Here is a 13,625-nt window from a genome sequence, read left to right as displayed (position 1 = left end):
AGAGTTCGTTATTTGTTTCTTACCAAGATTTTGTATTTATACAATTAGAAAAACCACTTGGCAATGCAAAAGACTATATAAAATAGATAAGAAGTATCTAAATATATGTATTTCCATTATGGATGAGTCAGAAAACAATTGCTCGTTCTAACAGATGCTCTATGTAAATACTCACCTTTTCCCTAGCGCTCACAATAGCTGAGGCAAATCTACCTCCTGTTCCCAGAACTCCTGTCTATGGCAGATATGGTATGACAAACGTGTATCTTGCAGTACTGCAACCTTATTGCTAGTGAAGATGATATTGCTTCATAACTTTATTTGCAATTTATAACCTCTGTGGGCAATATGCCAGCATGTTCTCTTGGTCTGGACAGACAACAATCAAGTGGTGAGACGAGGAGAATAAAAGATGGAAAAAAATATCTAAAAATTAGACCAAAATATATAAACTAACATTTATTGTGGCTTCCTCTCGGCTACTGCTCAGCACATTAACCTTATTTTCTCTGCATGATTGCTAAGTACCATACGAAAATTAGGTCAGAAATTCAGATCAGATCAGCTGACTCAGCCCAGCAAGATCAGACAAAGACTAGTTGCTTTTTTTTCCCCCCAATTCAATACAATGTGTTTTATCCCCTGCAATGTACAATGAATCCATACATTTTTCCCCACAATTAACCTATCAGAGCTACGCACAATGAGATAGCAATCACACAGAAGGCATATCAGTGCTACTGAAGAAATGCAACACAACGTATCCTTAGGAAAGCAGAAAACAGTCAAAAGGCTTCTTACTTTTTAGGTCATTTTTCAGATTCTGTTTCCAAACTGCATTTCAATGAACTTGCAAGTCATTCAGCATAGTTATGAGATGATTTAGGTAAATAACAGCTGCTTCCAAGTAGTGCTGTGTGTGAATACCACCACTTTATTAGATAATAAATTACTCATTATTATGTTGTTAATACACATGATCACCCTTCTTCTAAAAGGGACCATCTGAACACTAAAATTGAATAGCTCTCAAAATTCAATAACCAGACTATTAGGCAATTTTGAGTAGGTGCCAAAGACTTATAGCTGCTTTATTTTGTTTCCCACAAGCAAAAGGAGAGTGTTTGCTGGAACTCCCACTCCTGCTCAAAAGCTACCTGCAGTTAATCACAGGGGACAACTCCCTTGTTGCTAAGGAGATTGTTTTCAGCTGTTGGTAGTCTCCAGACTGGTAGCACTGTTATCACTGCACATGTGCACCACTTGCTATCTAGGCCACACTATCGGGAGTTAGGGATAATATAAATATCCACCAAGATAATGTAATAACCTAAGGAAAACAGTACAGTAAAAAGAAATCAATAATCCTGATGTAGTTTTCCCAGCTGCTCTGTTCTGATAGACAACATGGTCTCAGATGAATCACTGGAGGTTACTACTGACTAAAATGCAGTCAGCCTAAGACAACTGGACATTGTGGTTCCTTTAGTCAAATCAGATATTCTCCCTTGGTCTGCCATTGCTTTTAGTTTTCCTCAATCAAGAGTTGATCACAGATACCCCATTTTTCATCTCCAAGTTTGCACAGGAAAAAGACTCAAAGACAGTGTTTTCCAAGATTTTCTAAGGTTTTTTTTTCCCCTGTTTATTTCCTCAGATAGATATCATTTACCACCTGAATGCTACTGAGATAAGCCAAGCTGGGAGAGAGAAAAGGGGAACCACTGCAAGCATGGTTTCCCCCAGAAGAGTGTTGTGTTAAAGAGATGTTGATGCCTCCAACGCACATGCACACGCTGTTCCTCTGATAAACCCACTTTATTACTCATAACCTTCCTTGTTTCTTCTGACTGTATCTGAGGAACAGAACTCTATTCTCAGTGATCTCAGTTCAGCGAGAACAAGAATTTCATGGTCTGGCTCAGCCCTAAATGATCTGCAGTTATCCAAAGCTCTTCATCAAATCACTTTGCCAAGATCAATGAATAAAACCACACAAACTGACCACAAGGTAGGAAATACTATTAACACCATTCAAAGTGGGTGGAGAAGCTTTGAAAGAGGACCATAAAGAGCCAGGCAGCTCCACAACATATTCCACCAAGAAAGTTATTAACATGAAAAAAAACCCTGTTCTGGTATTTAGTGACAAGGTCACACATACAAAACCACAAGTAAACAGGTCAGCCAGGACACAGCCTAAGCAGCTGTCAGCTCTGAAGTTTATATTCTAAATTAATCTGTATATATTGACAGTTTAACATAGCTTATCATCAAATGAAGAAACTGCGAAAAGTGCTGGGTAATTTGTTTTTCTATCACAAAAAAATTAATGAAACAGTGAAGTTTCAGTAAATGGAAAATACTCGTAAGTTTGATTAGTTATATTTTCTTTTCCTCAGTGGGGAAAACTCAATGTAAGATGAGAAAGTACTCTTCGTTTCACTACTTTAAAACACCAGTTTGTTGACTAACACTTTTGTATGTGCTCACTTCACAAGTGAGACAGATTCATCTCCTTCCTCTGCTTAATGCAACTAAAATCTAACTTTCCATCGTATTATGAACTATTTTTAGGTGAGCAGCCCCACCCTTTCATCTTGGAAACTTTACTATTCATGTAGATATTCAGTAAGAGAGAGATGAAAACTAAACAAATATGACAAAAAAAAAATGTGTCCAACATAACCGAAACAAAGAAAATCCCTCCTGTATTAATCTGCTGCAAGGAAAATAAATTTTCTTTCATGAATTTGTCCACAGTAGAGCTCCTGCTACAAGCAGCCTATACATTCCACTCCCCAATACTTTGAATCCTCACTCAAAGAGTAAGCTTACAACATAATTGTCCAGAAGGTACCAAAACACACTCTGCATAGCCTTTCATCAGTCACCTTAATTTCATATCGTTATTATCCCCCCAGCCAGTGACAATCCAAAAACTTCTACTTCCTGTAATGTAAAGCAGTAATTTCCACTGCTCTTTGTCCATCCTCTGTCAAAATGCATGCGGTGCTCTTTCATTTAGCATTCCATCAAAATTACCAGACTACCAAGGTGTTGCTGGAACATTCACAGCACAGGAAATCTGTTATACCTGTATGTACACTACCCAAGACACAGTCTAAACCTCAGTCACTTAAACTGAAATGCAGAAGACTCATGCTGACGGGAAAAACGCAAGCCATCCACGTGAGTATCATAGAATGGTTTGGGTTAGAAAGGACCTTCAAGCCTATCCAGTTCCAACCTTACTGCCATGGGCAGGGACACCTCCCATTGAACCAGGTTGCTCATGGCCCATCTAGCCTGGCCTTGAACACCTCCAGGGAAGGGACTGCATTTGGACAGACTCTTTGTCTGTATTACACAATTTCTCCCTTTCCTCAAGAAAATGCAATTTTTTAAAGATGCAAATATGTATACAATAAATATTTGTGTTTATCCCATTCAACTTTTCCTCTCCAAGAGGCTGCAGATATTTCATTGCTAGCCATTGGCACAAGATGCCAGGTCATGTGAGGGCTCCTCTCATTAACTGTCAATTAAAATCAATGGAATTATTCAAGAAGAGCCATTACAGGGTTCTGCCCATCAGGGGCTTGATCCATTTCCCTTTAAATGATTGCAGTATTTTCACTGATTCCAAAGTGCACAGAAATGTGAGGAAATCAAATAACAGAAGAAACCTCAGACAGCAATTAGAAAGCTTTGAAAATTTACCACATTTAAAACATGAACTCCAGGATATTCTCTTTTGACCTGTGAGGCTCTCTCTGTCTTGCAAGAGCTCACACACAAATACGTCTTTGCACTGTCTATCTGAAAGCATTTGAGTATATGAGGACCTGTTTTCCACTAGAACTACAACTACTATTCCGAAAACATTTTTGATTAATCATACCTGCTAAAAATGCTACACATGCTCAAACTAAATTCAGTGGAAGGGAGTATTCCCATCCAAACATGAAAGACAGAACCATTCAGTATCACATCTACACAATGTAAAACACGTGCAATTGGCAGCCTGATGCTTTTGCCAGCAAGCTGCTTAGAAATCAACTGGTCCACATATTTTCCATAGCTAGGACCAAGCCCCTCACTGTTCATTCACTCTGCCAGAGCACTCATGTTTGTATTGAAATATTTACCGTTTTATTGCTTCTTCTTGTTTTCGGCGTTTTTCACTCTTTTCTTTCAAGTAAGCCAGGTTTGTTTCATTCCTCATGCGATCATTCTCTCGAGCAATGTCTGATGCATTCTGTATAACCAAGCCATCATAGGCCTTCATCCCCATATCTTCAATATACTGGAGAAAAGCGCCCAAAGTGACCTCCTCCTGATTAGAACTCATCATCTTGCAGGAGATAATGAACAAAGGAAAGCAACGTTTCCTGCAGGTTGAAAAACACATAATACCTTAATCAGTAGGAAAATAGCTTACTGTTTATGACAGCAAGATTGTGTCAATTGTAATTAACATCTCTGTAAGAGACAACTTTTTAGACTTTCTGCTGCTACAGCATAATAAGCAAAGCAATTCAAAACACAGAACAACATTCCTCGAGACAAGAGGAGATTAAAAACAAGAGCCTTTCTCCAAGTGATACAGATCCATCCCATTATACATTGTTCAAATCCCAAAAGCTTTTCCCCCACCCCCTTCCGCTCTCCTAATTCCCCTCACTTGCAGTGAAACTGGCCTCCCTGAATATAAGTTTGAATTGGACTGAAAAGGTTTCCACCCCAGAACAACAAAGCCTTTTTGCAGTCTGCATAAAGCTGCACTAGAACAGACCACCAGACAAAATTTCTACTTCATGATATTCCAAAGTTCAGGTGAAAAATACTTTTCCATATTTTTGGAACAAAAGAGTTTGAAGTTTTCTTTGGGCTCTATATTGGAAAGAAATATTGTGAAATAGTTTCCTATATTCCTTATTAACCTAGATGTGAGCCCATAAGCCATTGTCATCTGTTGCTGAACTGTTTAGCTTGAAGCTCCAAGAACAGACAAGAAATCCCATCTGAGTTGAGACCTTCAGAACTCTGAAGGTCTTGAATCCTCCAAGCTTGCATATTTAAACCACAACTATGATAGACACTTGGGTTTACAGCACCTCCAGCTAAATAACATGGAGTACAGACGTACTTAGATCCCTAGGTCATGCCTGACTCCATGGCAAGCAGCCTAAAAGCTTTTAGAAAGGCCTCAAAAATTTTCCACTCAGCAGCAGACACCTAGGGAGTCATAAGAACTGTGGCATGCGGACACATCAGTAAATATTATGGGTGACTAAAGAAACAGTATCATTTCAAGAAACATACTGGCTACCTAAATTGTATACAACCAGAGTAACTACTTATTAAACAAGTAAACCAGAACTCTATTAAAACAGAATTGTGCCATCTTCTTATTTTAAATACTGATTTTTCCAAGGTCCTGAGGCATTATCGCCTTGAGAAACATTATCCTCTCACAGCCCTGTGAGGGCCTTCATCAACTTAAGGACAAGGACTGAATGCAGTGAGTGACTGAGCGATATCCTAGCAGACCTGGAAGCTGAGCTCAGCTCTCTAAAGGCGTTTGCTTCTTCACTACTAGTACATCCCTCCCTTCCCCGAAGAAGGATGGTGTGACTTCTCAGAATCAGCCTGAGAACAATGCCAGCACTGCAACTAGAAGTGATCTTATTGAATAGGCAATGAGTATCCTGTCTGCACACAGATTTCAGGGACAGAGTCCCTGTGTAATTAGCAACAAAAATGCCTTCCTCCATTTCCTAATATACTACCATATTTTTAATCTTTATTAAAGTGCTTGACAAGCCAAATTCCAAGCAAGGTAGGCACTGATCCTAAATAAAATTAAAAGCACAGTTAATGCTTTAAAAGCACACTGATACTTTTTCCTCATCTATGTCTCTATATCAAAATTGTTTCTGTGCAATGGTAACCTGACTGTTAAAATTATGAAGACTCAGAAGTTACCAAAGGGTCTGCTCCTGTCACATCTTCTGCCTTCCAAGACAACCTTAGCTATCAACTAAGCCTGAACGTAAAAGGAAGTTTGATGTTCAGGGTCTCTAAACTGATCGTAAAGTGCTTTCAGTTATGAGTATTGGTATTACCTATTAATCCCTGTACGATAAAACCAGTAAAGGAGACCTTGGGTGCAGCTCAACATGCATGCACGCGATTTCACATTGGAAGTGGCTAAAACTCCATTGGGTTGGAACATGCATTAAGTGGTTCTACATATTCACTGTAAGTGGCACAGCCATCTGCAAAGGAGTGACTTGGGAAGCTGGCAGTGAGATAATCAGGCTGTCAGTGTTACTGGTGTTTCTGAAAACAATTTTAGACCAATTCCTACCCTTCCCGATTAGGCAAAATAAGTCCATATACTATAACCCCTTCCTGAGAGTTGCTTTCTACAGCAGGAAGCCTATCTTGTTAAAAGCAATGGTAACAGCACACGCTGTTCTAACTCCGGTGTCTGAACTTACCAGATAGCATCCACTTTGTGATGGTTAAAGTCTGGGCCATCTCCCCAGCAGATGGTTATTTCACTGTATTTTCTATTTTGGACTTCTAGTAAAGCCTAGTTTCTGCATATGTTGAATTAAGTCTGGATAAACCTGTAGAACAGAGAAACTCTCTCCCCTAGTGACTTTAGCAGCAGTTTTGCCATCGATTTCTCCAGTGACTGGACTTTACTCCTGAAATATAATACTAAATTTTAAACTGAAGATCATTTCAGCAGGCTTTCAATAAACGGCAGTTCTGATCCATTTTTCCCCTGAGACATACAGAACTGGATCTGCTTCAGACCCTCTTTTACTACAACAATACTGCATTGTTTTTTCCTCATTGTTTCCTTTTCGAACGTCAAAAATGAGCTGACACTTAAGGATATGCTGAAATCTTCTTTCTTATATTTATTTTTCATTACAGAGGATAAAGTAATTCCCATTGCAAGACTGAAATAAAAAAAAGCCTTTATTCTGCTGCACACCCTGACCAGACACTTTATATAATCATTTATCACTAATGTTTCCTACTACTTATTTCATGCAGAGAGTTAAAAAATCTGCACAGTATCTAACAAATAACCAAGATAAATTTTTTGTACTAACAGGGGTCCAACCCTGTAACAGCACTGAAGCACTGAGCAACAGTGCTGCTGAACTACTCCTGTGACTGTAGATGTTTGTATGTTTGCTACACCAAATTCAGTTTGGGGAACTCACGGAGGGGGCTGGGTGACTCCCAAATATTTCAACACCTTGAACCAGATCTTATGGCACCAACTCTGAAAACAACTATAAAAGAAGCATGCATTTTCTGGATGAAAACCTGTGTATCTACTGCATGCATGGTATTTTACAGCCTCACTGCATTTACTAACATTGGTCAGTTGTGCATGCTACAATTAAACAGGGAATAAAATGCAAACAGCTGAAGCAAAAAGCTTAACTAATTAACAAACATTTTTAAAGGACTAGTATTCCTTGTGCAGCAGGCTAGGACAAATTTTATTTACAGCTCTTAATGACACTTCAGAGATATTATATTACCTTAATAAATGCTTTATCATTACAATAGGCTGCAAACAATACACAGGGCCCTTTGAGCCCCGTGGATTGTTTGCTTGTCACTCTCCGACAGCAGTGATCAACTTCTGATCAAAGGTTCTCCTGACTGGTAAACTCAGGCAGTGAGCAATTCCTAACCATCTGTCAGGGTAGATACAAGTACAAAAAGTGTTCTGTTCAATTACATTTATATTTGATTAAAAATACGTAAATGCAGGTTGTTAAATAAGTAATGCAAGCTCTAGGTGAGGTAGCACCATTTTGGTACTCCTAACAAGCACACTGTAGTCAGATATTTTGTCAGCTTGTAACAAGGACAGTAAAGAATCTCCTCTGTATTTGCAATCAAATTGTTTTCAGTGCATTTTGCTTTCCGAAACCAAGCAGTCTTGGAAAAATGTAACTAGGAGTTGCTCTGCTTGGAAAATATTTTGACATTCCTTTCTATTCCCTTCATCTTTGCAAAGGAATAGGAAGAGATAGAGGGGAGGAGGAAAAGCCTGGCTTTCAGCTATTGAAGCCAACCTATTGTAAAGTCAGAGATTGATTGAAGGGACTTTGCTGTGCGTGTTCCCTGAACATGGACGTTTTTGGCAATTCGTCTAAGTGCAAGGACACAAAGGATTCCTCCAGCACCTTCGCTTTGCCTCTTAAAGGTCAAACTAACATTATGTGAAACCTCACTTAGAAAAAAACCCAAACAATCATGCTCACTGGCACCTGCCCCTCTAGATATCCCCCAATCAGAGGGACACTGGCAAAGGAGCACAGAGCAGCTCGCGCTGCCATGGCCCTCGCAATCAACTGTCAGCACGGGAGGAGTAAAGCAAGCAAGATGATTCTTTTCTTCCTCCCTGCCAGTGCATCTGGTTTACTGGCAAGGACAAGCAGTCCCCTTACTGACTTGTCTAGAAATATTTACATAACTAAATTCAAGACCTTTGTATTGATTCAGACACAGTTTCTATGGGAGAATAATATATTGGGCTACACAAGACTGTTGCATGCTTTACTTCTAATTTAACTATTTAACTATTTGCCAAACAGAGCATTCTTGGTCAAACCCCAAACAACCTTTATTTCAAATGATCAGAGTACAAAAATATTCAATTCAGAACGAGAAGTAACTGACCCAATATCACTGTATCAAAGCAGTTCTATACATTAATATTCAGACATGCAGTTCTCCCTCTTATTCACATGAGGATTGCCAAAATATCAGTTTCTTTTCAGCATGCTTGACAGCCATAAGCTGCAGCTGTGCTGCATTGAAAATTGGCAATGCTGACATTAAACTGAAAGAGCTTTTTGAAGTAACAACAAAGGCACTGATTGCCTTCTTCCAAACCAGAGATATTTTTTTTAAGCGTAGGAGAACAAAGTCTGGAAACACAAGTGTGGGCTTCCCCAAAATCCTGAGTCCAATCACTGATTTATAAAGGTCTATACACCTGCCTGTCTCCCTTTGAAATACTGCCTCCTCTCTTTGAGGACACATTTACTTTCACATTACCTACCAATGCCCTCCTCTCAATTCAGTATGTCGGAAGAATTCCCTACAAATAAAGGCTGCTAATCAGCCATTCATCCCTCAAGTTTGAGCTGTTTCATTCTAGTTGCTTGCAAGGCAGTAAGAGCAAAGTAGACAGACCAGCCATATCCAATTTTCACAAACTGCTGACCACAGCAGCACTAATAAGGACTTAATGGTATTGGATTACAAAGAATACTTTCACTGCAACCAAGAAAAATTCATGGATGGAAAAATATATTAGAGACTACTTTGCAGAACTTACCAAAATTGTGCCTTATGCCAAGGAGCTTTGAAATACCCAAGCAGCTGTCAAACTGCTAAGATCTGCTTTTAGAGTTGCATTCCATGCTCACTCTTAACAATGATATGGCATTACTGTTTTCACACAGTTCTGCATTAATTTCTAAGGTCAAAGAAGAAAGACTTACTGAAATAAGTTGCAAGTGTCCTACCATAGATTATTGACAAGTTTATGCAAGTGTTTAAAGAGCCACCACCACTGCACTCATTTGGAAGTACAAAATACACTTTATATTTTGACTGGGATTACAGATTCTATACCTTGTCCTCATTATACTGCACAGCATGAGCTCCAGCACCTGGCTGAAGTCACTGAAGCTAAGCAGTGCTAAGCCCTTCAGTTAAAGAGGTTAAAAGTATCTCCTTCAGTAGAACAAGAATGCTACTGCATGGTTTTAAAAAAGATAGTTCATTTCTATGCATGTCACACCCTTCGTAGGGGCAAGTTACACTCCTTGTAGCTTTAAGAACTGAAACAGTACCTCAAGCCTTGAGTTTTGGCTCCCTTGTTGATGCCTTTTGAAAAGGGGAAAGGTCTTTGCTAACGATGACTCCTCTATGACTGCAGAATGTAAAGAACTTCTGCTTATTTTGTAATACAGTAACACTTTTACCACTTTTATCCCCCGAGGAAAATAATGCTTCTCCCTAACCACACACATGGCTGTTCAGCAATTACAAATCTAGAGGCAGAATGGCCAGCACTTAAGTGCAATAATGACATTTTATAATCCCAGCATTATGTGGCAGACTTTTAAAGAAAAAGAAAAAGCAACACAGATGTATGCACACTGTATGCAAACACGAGTGCATTTGAACTCAGAAGTGAGAATGAGCTTCTTGCTGATGGATATATTTTCCTCCTTCTTAAGAAAATGAAATGGAGATTTCATAACCACCAGCATCATGTTAAGATGCTGTAAAATATTAATGGTACAGTGGGTCTGATAATTTCTAACATCTATTCTAGTTACTTATTTCAATTAATTCATCAGAAAACTGCAAAGAATGCTTTCAATTATTTAACAGTGCTTTTTATGAACAAAAAAATCCAGCTGCAAGATGTCTCTATTACTAGCACAACCAACATGTGAAGTACACAAAACCAGTCAAATAGACTTGAGCTTTTAGTTCAGCCATGGCTTGATTAATGTCTCCTGAAAATACATGCAACTTCATCATTATGCTTTCTGACTACTCATTATTTTATTTCATAATATTATTTTCTTCATTCTAATTAGCATAATATTTAATTAGCATGCTCATATAATGGATTAAAATATGTACGTACCAAAATTTAAGTCCACGGGGACTGCTAAGTGCAATAATCAAAGGTGACTTTTGCCTGTAAAAGCCCTTTCCTGTGGTTATCTCAGTGCAGTCGGAAGGGATATTTCAGCACCATATGAACAGATTTGCAGTTAGGCTCAGGTTTTTTCTTCAGTTAAAGTGCATTAGAGTCTTGTTGGCAAAATTGCCCAGATTGTAGAATTCGACATCACTATAAGTCAGTGTATTATGTTATGGATCTTCTCAACATACAATTAAAATGGCATGGAAAGTTTGGTTTTTAAAAAAATCAGTGGCAAGAGAAGACAGGTGCTTGCTTCTTTAAATCCACATTCAGAGAAGAGAAGGTACAGATAATGAGAGGGTATAAACAACACCCTGTTTTGAGGTCCAGCAGAGAAGAAACTGGATGATTTTTACCCACTTTACAACATAGAAGATTACAGCACCGTCATCATATGCACTAACACAGAGATTTCTAAGGTACCTCATTTGAATATGTTCTGTGGAGACAAAAAGAAAGGAATATAAGGAATAGAAAACATGCTATCCAAATGGCTTCTTGCAGCAGGAAAGACCCTCTCTCTCTCATTGCCACTTAGATATAGAAGGTCGGAGGCAGTCTAGCTCGTGGCATCGTCTGTCTTTCTCTCTCTCTCCCCCGTGACTACAGGCAGGCTCGCTCTCTCCGGCTGCCTTAGTCTGTTGACGCTGCTGTTGATTAATCAGGGATTCTCAAACAAAGAGCCAGCCTACCTTCGGGTGCCAGCAGGGCTGTGGGGCTCCTCTCCTGCTGCGATCCGGCTGCCCTGGCCCCGCGCGCAGCCAGCATCCTAGTACCTCGGACAGCTCCCCTGCGCCGCCAGCATCCTAGTACCTCGGACAGCTCCCCCGCGCCGGGCCCATGAACGGGGCGAGGAGCAGCGAGCCGCTTCGGTCCCCGGCTCCGGGCAGAGCCTCCTAGCTAGGCAACAGTCTCTTATCTCCACTGCACTGAAGCCTGATTAGCAAATAATCCAGTGGGGGAAGAAGAAAAAAATCTGCGTGAACAGCACTGTACAGCACATTTAGTCTATAGGTAGGAAAGGATCTGAAACAACACCCTTCCCCCTCCTTCGCCTTTCCCTCAAAAATAAATGGTTCTTCCGCGGAGAATGTGTAAGTTAACCTTTAGCCCATGTTATGGCTCAAGGAAATGAGCAGCCACTTAAAAGGAACATCTAAGCCTCAGTTTGATACCTCATATTGATGTATCTTTTGCACTCACCCTCACTGAAAAGCAGTGCAAGGCACACAATTACTGCTGACGCAGATTAGACTGCTGCTTGGGGAAAGAGGGGAGGAGCTTCTTAACCTCATCAAAACAACCTCCCACCACCTGCTCCCATTGCATGAGAACAAAACTATGCTACTCGGACAGAATAAGAGAGACATTTACACTGTTTTACTTATATTGATACGAGATGCACGCTCTGGAAAGAAGCATTCTGCCTGAGAAGCATTCAGAGTGAAACTACACAGCTTCATGCTCATCCGGAATTCGTCAATGTAATGGTTTGGAAAAAAAAAAAATTTCCTTTTTTTCTGATCTGGATCTATCTGCATTATAGCTCCTCCTTGCAGAATATATGCAGTTTTGCTTTCACTCCCCCAAACCTGCAGCCTGGACACAAAGCAAGAATATTCCTTCCCTGCACAAAAGTCAGTAAAAGGGGAGACGTCTGAATGTGCATGGAATGTGTGACCCCATTGATAGACACCATTTCATTTTTCTCTTGCATATATCTTGATTCTGATGTTACAATAACAGTTGAATTTATTTTTAAAACTAATAACATGGCATAAAGCCACCTCAGAGTAATGCATGTTCACGTGAAAAGCAGTGTTAGTACACAAATAAGACCTAACCTACAGAAGCACAGGAGAACTTCCAGCAGATTTACCGTCTCCTAACTGGAATATCTGCATTACCTCACATTCAAGAAGACTCCAGATAGCCACACTGCAAAACATCGCAACATCATTCATGCAGCAGTGGCTAATACTAACATTGGAGCCATACCCTGAAAAAAGCTTGCTCCCAGAACTCTCCCTTATATTCATTCACCAGTAACTCATTCTCTGCTCACTCCAATTCTGTGTCCCAGCACACCTCTCGCAACCCAGTGAAACAGGGCAGAGAAGCTTCCACATAACTCCAAGAGTCCATTTGAAAAGGGTGCTTTAAGAAAGTTTACTAAAATAGAAGAACAGAGTTTGAAGATATGGAGAGCTCTTCTTTATGACAGGGAAAAAGGTCTGGTAAGGAAGTACTTACAGTGTAGAACTGGAAGCAGTCCTGGAAGAAGAGTTTTTTTCCCCTGTCCCAAATGCTAGCCCACAGCCTTACTTCTAATTTTTTCCTTCATTAAATTATACTTTAATAAGATCTGTGACTGTATGGTAATTGGGGAAATCTTTTATTTTTGTCAGCTGGAGATTCTTGTCACATATTAGCCTCTTATTTCCAATACTGCTCCAGAATTTAAGACCTTCACTGTCTCTGAGCTAAGTCAGGCACAAAAACAGAGAAGTTGTCCAGATTTCTGTGTTACTTCAACAAAGATAACACTGTAAAGATGTACAACTTAATAACCAGTTTGAAGAACTACAAATTTTACTCCACACGCATGAAACTTCACCACATTTCTCATCCCAGTAATCAAACTAACCCAAATACTATCACCTTCCACACTACAAAAGCTATTGCACCTTTTGGCAGTTCCCACATTTTCTCATTCCTCCAAGAGGGTTCCTGAGGACCATATCTCCATCAGCTGTGGAAGAAAATGTCTATTCCCCTGCACTGTGGGAAGGGAACTGTGGGAATATCATGTCCTCTGCAAAGCGGGAAGTTCCACTCC

The 13,625-nt window shown here is 39.8% G+C and overlaps 1 protein-coding gene across 4 annotated transcripts in view; it reads right to left on the bottom strand.

Annotated features, from left to right (window-relative positions):
- NYAP2 (neuronal tyrosine-phosphorylated phosphoinositide-3-kinase adaptor 2) overlaps positions 1 to 12,035 on the bottom strand; it is a 142,637-nt gene extending 130,602 nt beyond the window's left edge. The window contains exons 1-3 of one of the 4 annotated variants that reach the window (XM_054074804.1): positions 11,479 to 12,035; positions 10,724 to 11,225; positions 4,152 to 4,394 (exon numbers count right to left, since the gene is read on the bottom strand). In XM_054074804.1, the coding sequence (XP_053930779.1) occupies positions 4,152 to 4,357 (206 nt within the window). In that variant the 5' untranslated portion in view covers positions 4,358 to 4,394; positions 10,724 to 11,225; positions 11,479 to 12,035. Of the gene's footprint in view, positions 1 to 4,151; positions 4,395 to 10,723; positions 11,226 to 11,478 lie in introns of those variants that run through there. The other 3 variants (XM_054074805.1, XM_054074808.1, XM_054074809.1) reach the window with 3 other exon arrangements.
- Positions 12,036 to 13,625: the final 1,590 nt, after the last annotated feature.

Source organism: Cuculus canorus, chromosome 9 (genome assembly GCF_017976375.1).
Source record: "Cuculus canorus isolate bCucCan1 chromosome 9, bCucCan1.pri, whole genome shotgun sequence".
In the NCBI taxonomy this organism is placed as follows: domain Eukaryota; kingdom Metazoa; phylum Chordata; class Aves; order Cuculiformes; family Cuculidae; genus Cuculus; species Cuculus canorus.
Note: the sequence above shows the minus strand (reverse complement) of the source record. Positions and strands in the feature narration are given on the sequence as shown.